General features: G+C 40.1%; 1 protein-coding gene across 1 annotated transcript; it reads right to left on the bottom strand.

Moving 5' to 3' along the window:
• Positions 1–8,784: 8,784 nt before the first annotated feature.
• Positions 8,785–11,219, bottom strand: rpa3 (replication protein A3). Its single transcript, XM_071543920.1, has 4 exons — positions 11,080–11,219; positions 10,911–10,985; positions 9,121–9,232; positions 8,785–9,030 (listed from the first exon to the last, which is right to left on the bottom strand). Exons 1-4 carry the CDS (start codon positions 11,176–11,178, stop codon positions 8,948–8,950), a joined length of 369 nt encoding a protein of 122 aa, XP_071400021.1. The 5' UTR covers positions 11,179–11,219; the 3' UTR covers positions 8,785–8,947.
• Positions 11,220–11,391: the final 172 nt, after the last annotated feature.

Raw genomic sequence — 11,391 nt, 5'->3', positions numbered from 1 at the left:
TGCTTTGCATAATCCAGAAGCCGCTCTGTTCCCGGGCTGGTGTCAGGGAGAAGCAGGGAGAGCCACCGGCGCTGCCTGGAATCAAACCGGCAGCGGCTCTGATAGTAAAAACCACACCAGTGTCAAGTCAGCCGCAATTCAACAAGCACGACTTCCGGTCACAACCTTCACAATAAAACCTGGATTGAAGAACATGTTTCAGTGGTTTTTGACTAATACGACGTAGCCTACAAAAGTGAAAATAAAGAGTGCATTTGAAGAGGAATGTAGTAATTAAACTACAATTACCGGTTTGTATTTTTTTTTTTTGTTCTTTTCACAGCATATATTTCTCCATCTAGACCTAAACAAAAAGCCATATATAAGAAATTCTCAAATTGTGCCAGCCAACTTGGATATGTGTCTACCATCATACTAAAGTATATTTTCTAAAGACTACAGGGCTGACATCTTACTAAAGTCTAGTTTCTTTTTAGCCACTGCTATAGATTTAAATGGACTTCTTTTAGATATCATACATTGTTCTATTTTTTCTGGTATGCTTTCTTTCTGTCCTCAATTCTACAATTTTAGCGTTAATCTCTGTCCATAAAGCCCTTTTTGATCAGGAAATACCATGTGCCATATGACCTTTCATTTTCAGTTTCACTCCATATTTAATGTTATCATTCTACAGTGTATAATAGGAGTATTCTGATATTTTTGTTCTGTGTCTGTACAATCCGAACTTTTTAGTGAGGCTGACAGATTTTCCGCTTTTATTTTTAAGGAAAATCACCTAACGTCTGGTACTATTTTGGCTATTTCTGGCAGCTTGACGCATCTCCAGCCAATTCCCACTGAATATTTATGAAGCGGGCAGCTAGCACTGATCTAAAGGCAGGGCCAGTATAGCTGGAGATACATTATTAATCCTCAGCAATGTTTGAATACATGTGTGATTTTATCAGGTATCTTTATGTAGCAGTAAATAAAACAAGAGGGTAAATAATGAGCTTGAGCTGATCATCATATTACTACCAATATAAACAACAACTCCTTAACTTATACCAATTTGATACTACTTGCTGTGATTTTTACTATGATTTTGTATCATTAAAAAACTGACATGCATGCGTCTATCTAAAACAACTACACAGCTGTTTGCATCATGCCTACAGGGCTGAATATCACTGCATTGAGTCACTTCAATATAGCCTCCCCCATATAACCTGCTCCATTACTCAGTGTTTTATCACTTTTTATCAATTTCATCGCATCTTCCAAGCAAGGAAGTACTAAAAATGACTTACGGGGTCAGACAGAACATAGAAGTAGAAGTAGGCCAACTTGGGCGATTATTCTGAAATATGGTCTATTCAGTAGGGAGGATTGTGAATATTTAGGATGCTTTCAAGGTTTTTTTTTTTTTCACGCTTATGCGACGCAGCAACCCGAGAATGCTGTGAACGACTGTATCTGAAGGATGTCAGAATGAGAAAGACCCATTACCTGTCCCCATAATTCATATAGACAGGCTTAGATAAGGCCTCATCCCAATTCCTGACATAAATCACAGAGATGTCTGGCAGAGCTGCTGCTGCTCCTTCTGCAGAAAACAGTCACCGAACGTAGTCTAATAAATATCATCTGTACCTTGTGGGGGAAAAAATCCAGCAAACATACAGTATTATGGTCAATACAACCAGTGATATAGTGGTAAATATAAAGGAGGGTAACCACTGAGCTCATCATGAGGCAAAGAACCACCAATAGAAATTAAAATCAATTATACTTTCAGAAAACCATTCATTTGTCCCTTAAAAGACCCTATCCTCATATAACTCATCAGTTTGTTGCTATTTAGTATGATGTGTACTATGACTTTACATCATAATGACTTGCATTAGCAGAAAAATGTGGTTAAACTCTGTTCCACATATAAAAAATGTGGGTAAAATGAGTTAAAGTGGGTTTACCCTCCACTACATCCCTGGCTACAAGTCTATGCATGCTGTGACCAAAGCATAACGCAACAATGAAACAATAAAAAAAGTTCAGTCAAAACCTTCACAATAAAACCCATATTGACCCGCATGTTTTTTGGAGTAATACAAAGTAGCCTACAGAAGTGAAAATGAAGAATGCATTTAAGGACGAATATGTAGTAAATGAATACACAATTACTGATTTGTTTTTTTTGGCAAAATGTTCTTTTCATGGCATATATTAATAATCATGCAGGCCTATGCAAGCTGCCATATATACAGGATTGATGATATGCAAAGAAACTCTCAAACATCAAACTTATACAATTTGGAAGGGTTCCACTAGCACAGTGATTCTCAACCTTTTTCATATCAAGGACCCATAAAGTCCACATTGGAGCCACAGACCCCCATTTGATGAGTTTTAGTCTTTCGGACAATATTTTTATTGTTAGATATGATTTTGTCCAGACAAACTGTCTGTTTTGTAGATAGGGAGATGACAGCGAAACTATGATCAAAACAGTCATTCTTCTACATTCTCTAATTGAGTTCACTTCTTGTAAATGAAATAATGCTGAAGTTTAACAATTCATCGGTTTGCTGGGGACCCCCTGGAACCCCCTCAAGGACCCCTGGTGGTCCCCGGACCACACGTTGAGAACCACTGTACTATCATATGAAAGTCTATTTTAACCCATTTCAGTGGCACAAATGTCCCTAAAGGCTGTGACAAAACAAACTTTATGGTTCTTTTTTTTCCCACTGCTATAAGTTGAAATGTTTAAACTTCTTTTATACATTCTTCTAAGTTTATCTAAGTACATAGAGCTTGTTAAATGTTATGGAACACACATATCAGGAATTGTAAAAAGAAATATCCTCATTTTAGCAGCAATGTTTGGGCACTGGGAGACACTGCTGTTACGCTTACTGTTGTATTTAACCGAAATGTACGTCAACCTCAGCAATCAAGTTGGTAAAGGCCCGTGTCACGCTTCAGTATGGAGGTGGCGGTAGACGATGTGCGTGCTAAAAAAAAGTGTGTGAAGCTGGAGGAATCTCAACTGGATGCCTGTTGCTGCTGGGTGTATGGGAAGAGACGGGTGGTAATGCCGGCTGGCAGACGGCTCTAGCGCTAAGACAACACAGCCAGGCGGCACCGGCACCAACACCAGCTTAGACTGGGAGTTTCGAGGGCGCTTCCTGCTGCAGTTGAAGCTATTTTGATAAGGTGAATAGTTTTCTTACAGCGCACGTCTGCACGCACACAGACACTTTCTGGACAAATGCGTGGCTGTCTGTTAGCGCTGCTATAGTTGGGAGGGAAAAAAATCTGTCGCAACCTCAGAACTTGAACGGATAGAACGGTCCTTCCACTGTTTGTCTTGGTAATTTGGCTAGTGCAGCATAAAATGCCGATTATGGAATTTTGAAGGTTAGCTGATATGTTAGGGCATTAAGGACTTAAAGTCTGTCTCACTCGCTTGAGACCTATGCAGATGAGTTTGTAAGCAAACTGTCAAAACTCAACTGAAAGCTAATGTTAGCGACAAGGCTAACGTAGCATTATCAAAGATTACTTCTCTCGCTAGCTCTTCTAGTCAACATTAGCATGTTAGCAATCCATGTTAGCAATCCATGGCAGCAAGGAGACAGAGAAGCCGCTTTGGTCTTTGCTGCAAAACCTCTCGCCTCAGTACCGAGAGGATTAGGGCAACATGTGAAAAATGTATTTGAGTTCTGAGATTTAAGTCAGAATTCCGAGAATAAAGTCAGAATTCCGAGATTAAAGTCAGAATTCCGAGGATAAAGTCAGAATTCCGAGATTAAAGTCAGAATTCTTAGAATAAAGTCAGAATTCTGAGATGTGGCCCTAATCCCCTTCTGTACCTCAGCGACTTGCAGTAAATCGGTTTACATGGAAGCTAGCCAATGGTACACATAAAAATGGCTGCTGCTCCGACCATCCTGGAACGTTCATTCCAAGCTGGCAAGAAGTTATGGTCTCAGTAGCTAATTTCACTAATTCTAGTGTGTGTCCTTATGGTGATTGTCAAAATAATTCGGCAATGTCAACATGGCGGTGATCGTAAACCCGATCTTTTGGCTTCAAAATGACCCTTCAGAAACCTATGGGTGACGTTACACTCACTATGTCTGTTTTTACAGTCTATGGTTGATTCGAATGGGAATGACAGTTCTATCCATTTGAGTTCTGTAGTCGCAACCTTGCAGACAGAATCCAAAAGAACCAAAGGAATGAAGAGACTTCAGCTTGGGGAATGACTGACAAAGCTTTAATATTAAAAACCAACACGTTTCGGCTACTATAGCCTTCGTCAGGGTTACAGGACTGCATGTATTGTTGGAAATGAATGTATTCAATGACATCTAACATGGCCACCTCAGGGCCCATAGACCAATCAAATGCCAATATTTTAAAATACTGATAGCTACTGTTTTTAAAATACTGCCGTCTAATTGGTCTATGGGCCCCGGGGAGGCCATTTTGACCTGATAATGTTGCCTATCCTGTATACAAGCTGTAAACCCACATTTATTTTCATATTACCATATTGTTTGTCATTTGTACATATTTATTACCTCCGCCAAGGAGGTTATGTTTTCGGTGCCGTTTGTTTGTTTGTCTGTTTGTCTGTTTGTTTGTCTGTTAGCAGGATTATGGAAAAACTACTGGCCCAATTTTCATAGAACTTCGTGGAAGGGTGTAGCATGGACCAAGGAAGAACCCATTCAATTTTGGAGCGGATCTGGATCCGACTCACGAACAAGCAATTGGCCTTGGCGGAGGTCTGCGCTCTCCGAGTGCCCTTTTGATATTTCTTACCTCCGCCAACGGCCCCATTCCATCTGTTTGTCTGTTAGCAGGATGTCTCAAAAAGTTATGAATGGATTTGCACAAAACTTTGTGGAAATGTTGATCATGGGGCAAGGAAGAACTGATTAACTTCTCATACCAATCGACCAAAGGGGGTGTGGCAGTGGGCGTGGCTTCTCACAAAAAGGCATATAACGTAACACTATCAAACTTTGTGGCCAATCAGCAGACTGAAGAAGAAGCGGACCCTCCATTATTGGCCCAATCAAACAACACCTACACAACACCAACACCTTAACACCTGCTATTTTTTCCAAAATTTTTCATAAATTTACATTCATTTTTTTCATTGTCTCTGTATGTTCTACTGCAGCTATGTTGCACACCCTTTTAATGTTTTAATTAATCTTCTTTTTCATACTTTAATCCATACCTACTTGACATTCTACTCGATATGGCTTTGACACCTTGGGAATGTCATGTTATGTTTGATACCCCCCATTCTCTCTATTCTGATTTACATTTTATCTTTCTTTGATGTATGCTATAATTTGCTGCAACGACCCAATTTCTCCACAGGGATCATTAAATTTTGATCTTAACTTATCTATCTGGATGCAGCAGTAGCGACTGCGACTGAGATCAAGAAAGACGAACAGCCAGCTGGAAGCAGACTCCACTATCATCATATGTAGATGGCAGAGAGAGAGGGAATCCAATATCATTAGGAAACAGTTTGTCTGATTGACTCCTGTGTTTTGATTGGACATTGAACGTCTCAGCAACATCCAGATTTGGAGTTTCCCATCCTTAGAAAACAACATAGCAAAATCATGAGTGTAAAAGTCAACACTATGCCAGTGTTCCCATCAGTCCACACCATCAGAGTTCATTTAGCACTTTAGATAAGAGCCACATCAGCTCTATGATTGGATGACCAACTCTCCATTTTGCTGCGATATGCTATGTAGAACTGGTATTGCATTCGGCAAATCCCAGGAAAGTCCAACCAACGCACCTATTTTTGGACCTTTGAAAACTCTTTGATGTGGCCATTTTATCTCTCTTCAACCACTATTGACCTCAAACCATGTGTACAAGCAACAGCGCTCCAGGCGTGAGCTCAAAACCTATAAAACTGAACGTGGCCGAGCTGAACTCTGGGCGCTCAGCGTCATAGTAAAACGAAACGCTCGGCGAAAACGGGACTTCAAAGTGCCACATATATCTGTTGCCGCACCGAGCCGCAGAGACAGTTTTAGAGCCTTCGAACGCTTACACGAGGTGCTCGCAGGTATATTACGTTTTCTTGAACTTGGCCATGCTTGAATCATTTGTTAGACATGTCACAGGTGGGACACAGGGAGAGAAACCTCCCCGTGGCACTTCTAACTCTGGCAGGCCTCTTCATACGGCGGAGTCCAAAGCTTGGCTCTGGGCCCCTGATAGGCATGTGATAGATATGCGGAGGTTGTTTTAGACATGTTGGCTCACATTGTATCGCGAAGAGGCTGCCGCGTTTCACGGGCGAGGGCCATGTTATAAAGTCATTATGTCCACCTTGGTATGCGGAATATGAAGGATTCTCCTCTGGAGGTATGGTAATGGCAGTGAGCTTTACAAGAGCCACAGCTCGGTCCGGCAGTTATAGTGGTCACTGCAGGGTTAACAAGCAGGACAGAATGGCGTCATAAAAAGTCCAAGAAAGAGAAAAAAAAAATCGTTAAAGGAGAAGTCATCTTCTGAAGGAGTAAGCTTGGAGGTGAGATTGCATGTTTAGGACTGGTTGTAACTGCTACATTGCCCTACAAAGAAGAAGAAGAAGAAGAGAAGTAGGGTTAGACCAATATATCGCACTGATATTGGCCTTTTAATAAATACTGGATATCAGCCAGACAATGTTGTTCCCCACTGATATAATGGAGGCGAAGACATGATTTTCCTCAACAGCTTCATAAGCGTCAGTCTGTAAAACCTGCAGTGAAACCTGCCTCAAGGAACTGCTAACCCACCTAAAGGAATTTCACTAGCATGACTTTCAATGGAGAGTTTTAGTGTCCCATGATGGTCTAAATGCTGCTTCAGAGGCTTTTCTACCTTCAGAATAAAATCCCTGCTGAATATTTTGGCATTTTGGGCATTAAAATGGTCAAATTTAAAGATATTGAATATCGGCATAAAATATCAGATCGCAGCTTTAATCCAAAAATATCAGCATTGGCCTTCAAAAATCTATATTGGTGGAACCCTAAAACAGAAATAACTACTTTTATGTGTTTTAAAGGTTAAAGCTTTGGGCTTTGAATTTATATCAACACAAATTACACCCTTAAATTTCCCAAAATGATGTATTATCCACTTCTGCACCAGCAATAAATTTTCGTGTGACAGGAGCTAGGTAACCTTTGAAGTCAGATTTTTTTTTTTTTTTTTTGTTGATTCACTGATTTTGCAGTTCACTGCTTTTTGGCTTTGCAGCACAGTACGGGACCAGGAGCTTTCGGATTCTCATGATCTGAGAAAATGAAGACAGGTCTCGATGACAAAGTGTGTGAGATTGAAGTTGATAGCGGCAGCGAGTGGAGGCGGAGGAGAGCAGATGCAACAACAATCACCGCGGTGTCTCGACTTGCCGTAACATGGCAGCTGCCTTGCTCCAGGCTACTTCTCCCACCCATCAAGAGGTGGAGTATAGCAGGGATACAGTTAGTTATATTTCCACCAGCAGCAATTATTACCCTTCCTCTGTGGTAATGATATACACCTCCATAGATCAATTTGCTATATTTGACAGTGATAATTTCCTCCCAGATCACAGTTTTATGCCTCCATTTTACAGTGACTGGTATTCATCACTCCTTTGAGAGATGAAACTTACAACCATAGGCCTATATTGCCATAGGGTGTTGAGGGTGTGATCATGTTGCATACTTATTCATTACAACAATATCTAATAAAAATATAATCACATGTAGTAATGATTCCTCACTGCCAGCAGTAATAACACAAAAAGGCACTCTGATTTCTTGACAAAAATGAAGTTGTTTAGTGGACTATCATGAAAGAATACCCAAGAGAAAGAAATGTGTTATGAACTGCCCTTAAAAAAGCTAAAAAAGTAAATAAGCTTTAATTCAAATAGTCTAGCAAAGGTGCAAATTTATCTGATTTCTGATATATTCTTTATATAAGGGGGGTTGCAGGCAAGTAAGGAGAAATCTTGGTCTTACAACCTTCAAAACTCAACATTCAATTCTTCCTACATTGGAAAGGCGAGAGTAGCTATGCAAATCACATATAGTCTTGAAATAAAGGTTAATGCAAAGGACTCTGATTCAGATACAACAGAAACAGTGATCGCACAAGTTGCTGTAATGAGATAAAAGTCCAGGAGACAGTATAATTGAGTAAATGTATTCTAAATTTGACCATTTTTATACCAAAGACCGCTCAAAAATTCTGTAGGGTATACACCGTTTCCACCAGAACTGTATTGTTGTCAGTGTGGAAAAGCCTCTGCAACACAATAGGACACTAAAACCCCCCACTGAAACCCAGGATGATAATAATAAAGACATTTTAAGCATACTTGTGTGTACCAATGTAGTGATCAATTCTACTTTAAATATGTAATCAATCTAACTGCATCATATCAGAGGTATAAGACAGATAAGACCTTTGGAAGTTGCAGCTCCAACTTGTGTAAACCATTTTGAACCAGCAGAGAGCGCTATAATCCAAAAGATAATCCACAGTTACAGCATTTACAAGTTTCAGAAAGCCAAATGTAAGACTTTTAGGGCAATTTGACAACCCAAAATAAAGAAAACTGAAACTATTTTAATGAGCGCTATAAGAAAAAGGAAATAAAATGTTTTAGGGACATGAAGCCAAACGTGTTTGTCATATTGTATTAATTCTCTTCTTAAGAAAATAAAACCAACACCTCACAACAACGAAACGCACACATTTCTTCAAGGGTTATATTTTTATTACCAAAACTCACTTAACATAGATTTTTTTGTACAAATCTATTTTTACACTCATGAACAAAAACTGGGCACACAACAGAATGAAGGGCGAAATCAATAACGATCTTTAGTAAGTACATAATGAATTAAAACTCCACACAAAACGCTCATCCACTTGTAGCCACCTCAAACGGGTAATGCTGAGGGAAGTCGTGGATGACTTTCAGGGCTTCGTTGTATAGCTCTAAATCTGCGGATTGAAACGGAAAGAAAATAAGTCACAGTTTGCTGAATGCTGCTGTATGGCAGCCACTGTTCCTGTGAGGAAAGGAAGACCTACCAAACGTGATGCCCTTGTCGTCTCGTAGGATGTTATAGGAAGACGCCATTATCGCTCCTTTGTTGGACACCACACCCAGGACCTCCACTATGCCGGACAGCTCCTCCTCAAGCTGTGGAGAAAGTTACATAGGACTTTCATGCAACTATTTTGCTGGTCTGATCTGTTTGCAACGATTAATCGATTAGTTGTCAACTATTAAATTAATCGCCAACTATTTTGATAAATCGATTAATCGGTTTGAGTGATTTTTTAAGAAAAATAAGTCAAAATTCTCTGATTCCAGCTTCTTAAATGTGAATATTTTCTGGTTTCTTTACTCCTCTATGACAGTAAACTGAATATCTTTGGGTTGTGGACCAAAACAAGACATTTGAGGACGTCATCTTGGGCTTTGGGAAACACTGATCCACATTTTTCACCATTTTTCTGACATTTTGTAGACCAAACAACAACTAATCCATTAATCGAGAAAATAATCGACAGATTAATCGACAATGAAAATAAACATTAGTTGCAGCCCTAGTTCAGATTTTGCAAACTCAAACTCAGCATTGTGGGTACATTTTGATGTCACCACTACTAATGGGATCATCATTTCTTTCCCCTATTCGAAGTGAACTACTATGGATGTCAAGGAGGTAGGAGGAATATTCTGCTAACAGGGAAACTGGATCACAGGATATCAAAGGTTCATGTAAACAGCTTAACCTGAATAAGATCTTAACCAAAGTATGAACAGTATGACACACCATGCCATGAGCAAACTGAACACTCCTTCCTTCCTTGCGACTCCGATGATTTGCGGTGCGATTCAGCTTGACAACGAAGGATTTACTGCAGCGCATTCCAGTTGTGTTAAGTCCCATGCTAACTGTATTGCTTGTTCACGGCACACAAATAGCACAGAACAAGTTCTCTATGAACTATGACCTTTGGCCTAAAATATTATCTGGCTCGTGGCTGCTATACTTTGTGTACATTTTAAGTTTAGACAAGTCTTGAGTAGATAAATAGAAAGCCAGAATATTAACTTAAACAATGATGGAAGCCATTAATCTCCGGAGCAGCTCAGTTTGGTGGTTGACTGTTTATTCGAGAGTGGCAAATGAGATCTTTTTGGACTTAAAACACTGAAGAAATAAAATATGGTTGAGGAGCTTGTGAGATGGATGCCACCTAAATTGTTAGCTAAGCCTACTAGAGCAGTGATTCTCAACCTTTTTCATATCAAGAACCCCTAAGTTAGTCCACATTAGAGCCACGGGCACCCACTTGATGAGTCTCTTGGACCCAAACATGAGAATATTTTTATTGTTAGATATGATTTTGTCCAGCATTCCATGACTATCTGTATTGTAGGTAGAGAGATAAGAGTGAAGCTATGGTCAAAACAGTCATTCTTCTACATTCTCTAATTGTGTTAACTTCTTGTAAATGAAATAATGCTGAAGTTTAACAATTGAATCAATTTGCTGGGGACCCCCTGGAACCCTCTCAAGGACCCCTGGTGGTCCCCAGACCCCACATTGAGAACCACTGGTTTACACTGCTTGCTAGTGCTACCGCCCACCACGGTGTATTTTGATTGACAACCCTATTGTGGGAACTGGGAATATCAGGAAACAAATTTTAAATGTTGAAATTATTGAAAAAGTTGTCTTTTTGTGTATTGGATACCATGTGCCAAACCGAAGAAGGGCTCCTAACGAGGTCCTTAGTCGTCATGTTCTACCAGGTAACGCTACATTGGGCGATAAGCAAACAGAAAATCACATGCAACTACTCACAGGTTCGTTGAGTTCTACTGATGTAACCTTCCCCTCTCCATCGAAGAGCTTGAACGTTTTCCCTGTTGGGTGTACCTGACAAAAGCATACAAGAAACATTGTTAGTGACAGCTGGGCTACTATGAAAATTCCGTCAGACTTTTTCCATTCAAGCTACTTAAACAACAACCTTATCAACCCGTCCAACAAAGCACACCGGTCGGCTTATGTACTGCGACAGCATAGAAGTGTTTATCCTCGCTCTCGGAACATCCATGACGCCTGACATCTTGAAGGTTTGCTGTTGTGGCGCTGATAAAATGGGAACAATGCAATATCGCGCGGGAAATGTGTGGTTGTTTTGAGTTTGTACCACGGGGTAGACCAAATGGGCGGAGTATTCAAATTTGGGCATGGAAAACCAAGGGTTGTCTTTCCGGCAAATCTAGTGACACAAATCGAACACCTCCAACAGTGTCTACGACATATCCGTCGTGCTCCA

Source organism: Centroberyx affinis, unplaced genomic scaffold (assembly GCF_046629955.1).
Source record: "Centroberyx affinis isolate AG114_WGS23_722 - 3 ecotype Tasmania unplaced genomic scaffold, CSIRO-AGI_Caff_v1 ptg000241l_1, whole genome shotgun sequence".
NCBI classification, from domain to species: Eukaryota; Metazoa; Chordata; class Actinopteri; order Beryciformes; family Berycidae; genus Centroberyx; species Centroberyx affinis.
The sequence above is the reverse complement of the archived record's forward strand: the minus strand, read 5'-3'. Positions and strand labels throughout refer to the sequence as shown.

Coding starts and splice junctions, on each gene's coding strand:
- rpa3 (XM_071543920.1), bottom strand. CDS start 11,178: ATGTCAGGCGTCATGGATGTTCCGAGAGCGAGGATAAACACTTCTATG. Junction 10,986..11,079: donor TTGTTGGACGGGTTGATAAG/GTTGTTGTTTAA, acceptor TGCTTTTGTCAG/GTACACCCAACAGGGAAAAC. Junction 9,233..10,910: donor CAGTAGAACTCAACGAACCT/GTGAGTAGTTGC, acceptor CTTTCTCCACAG/CTTGAGGAGGAGCTGTCCGG.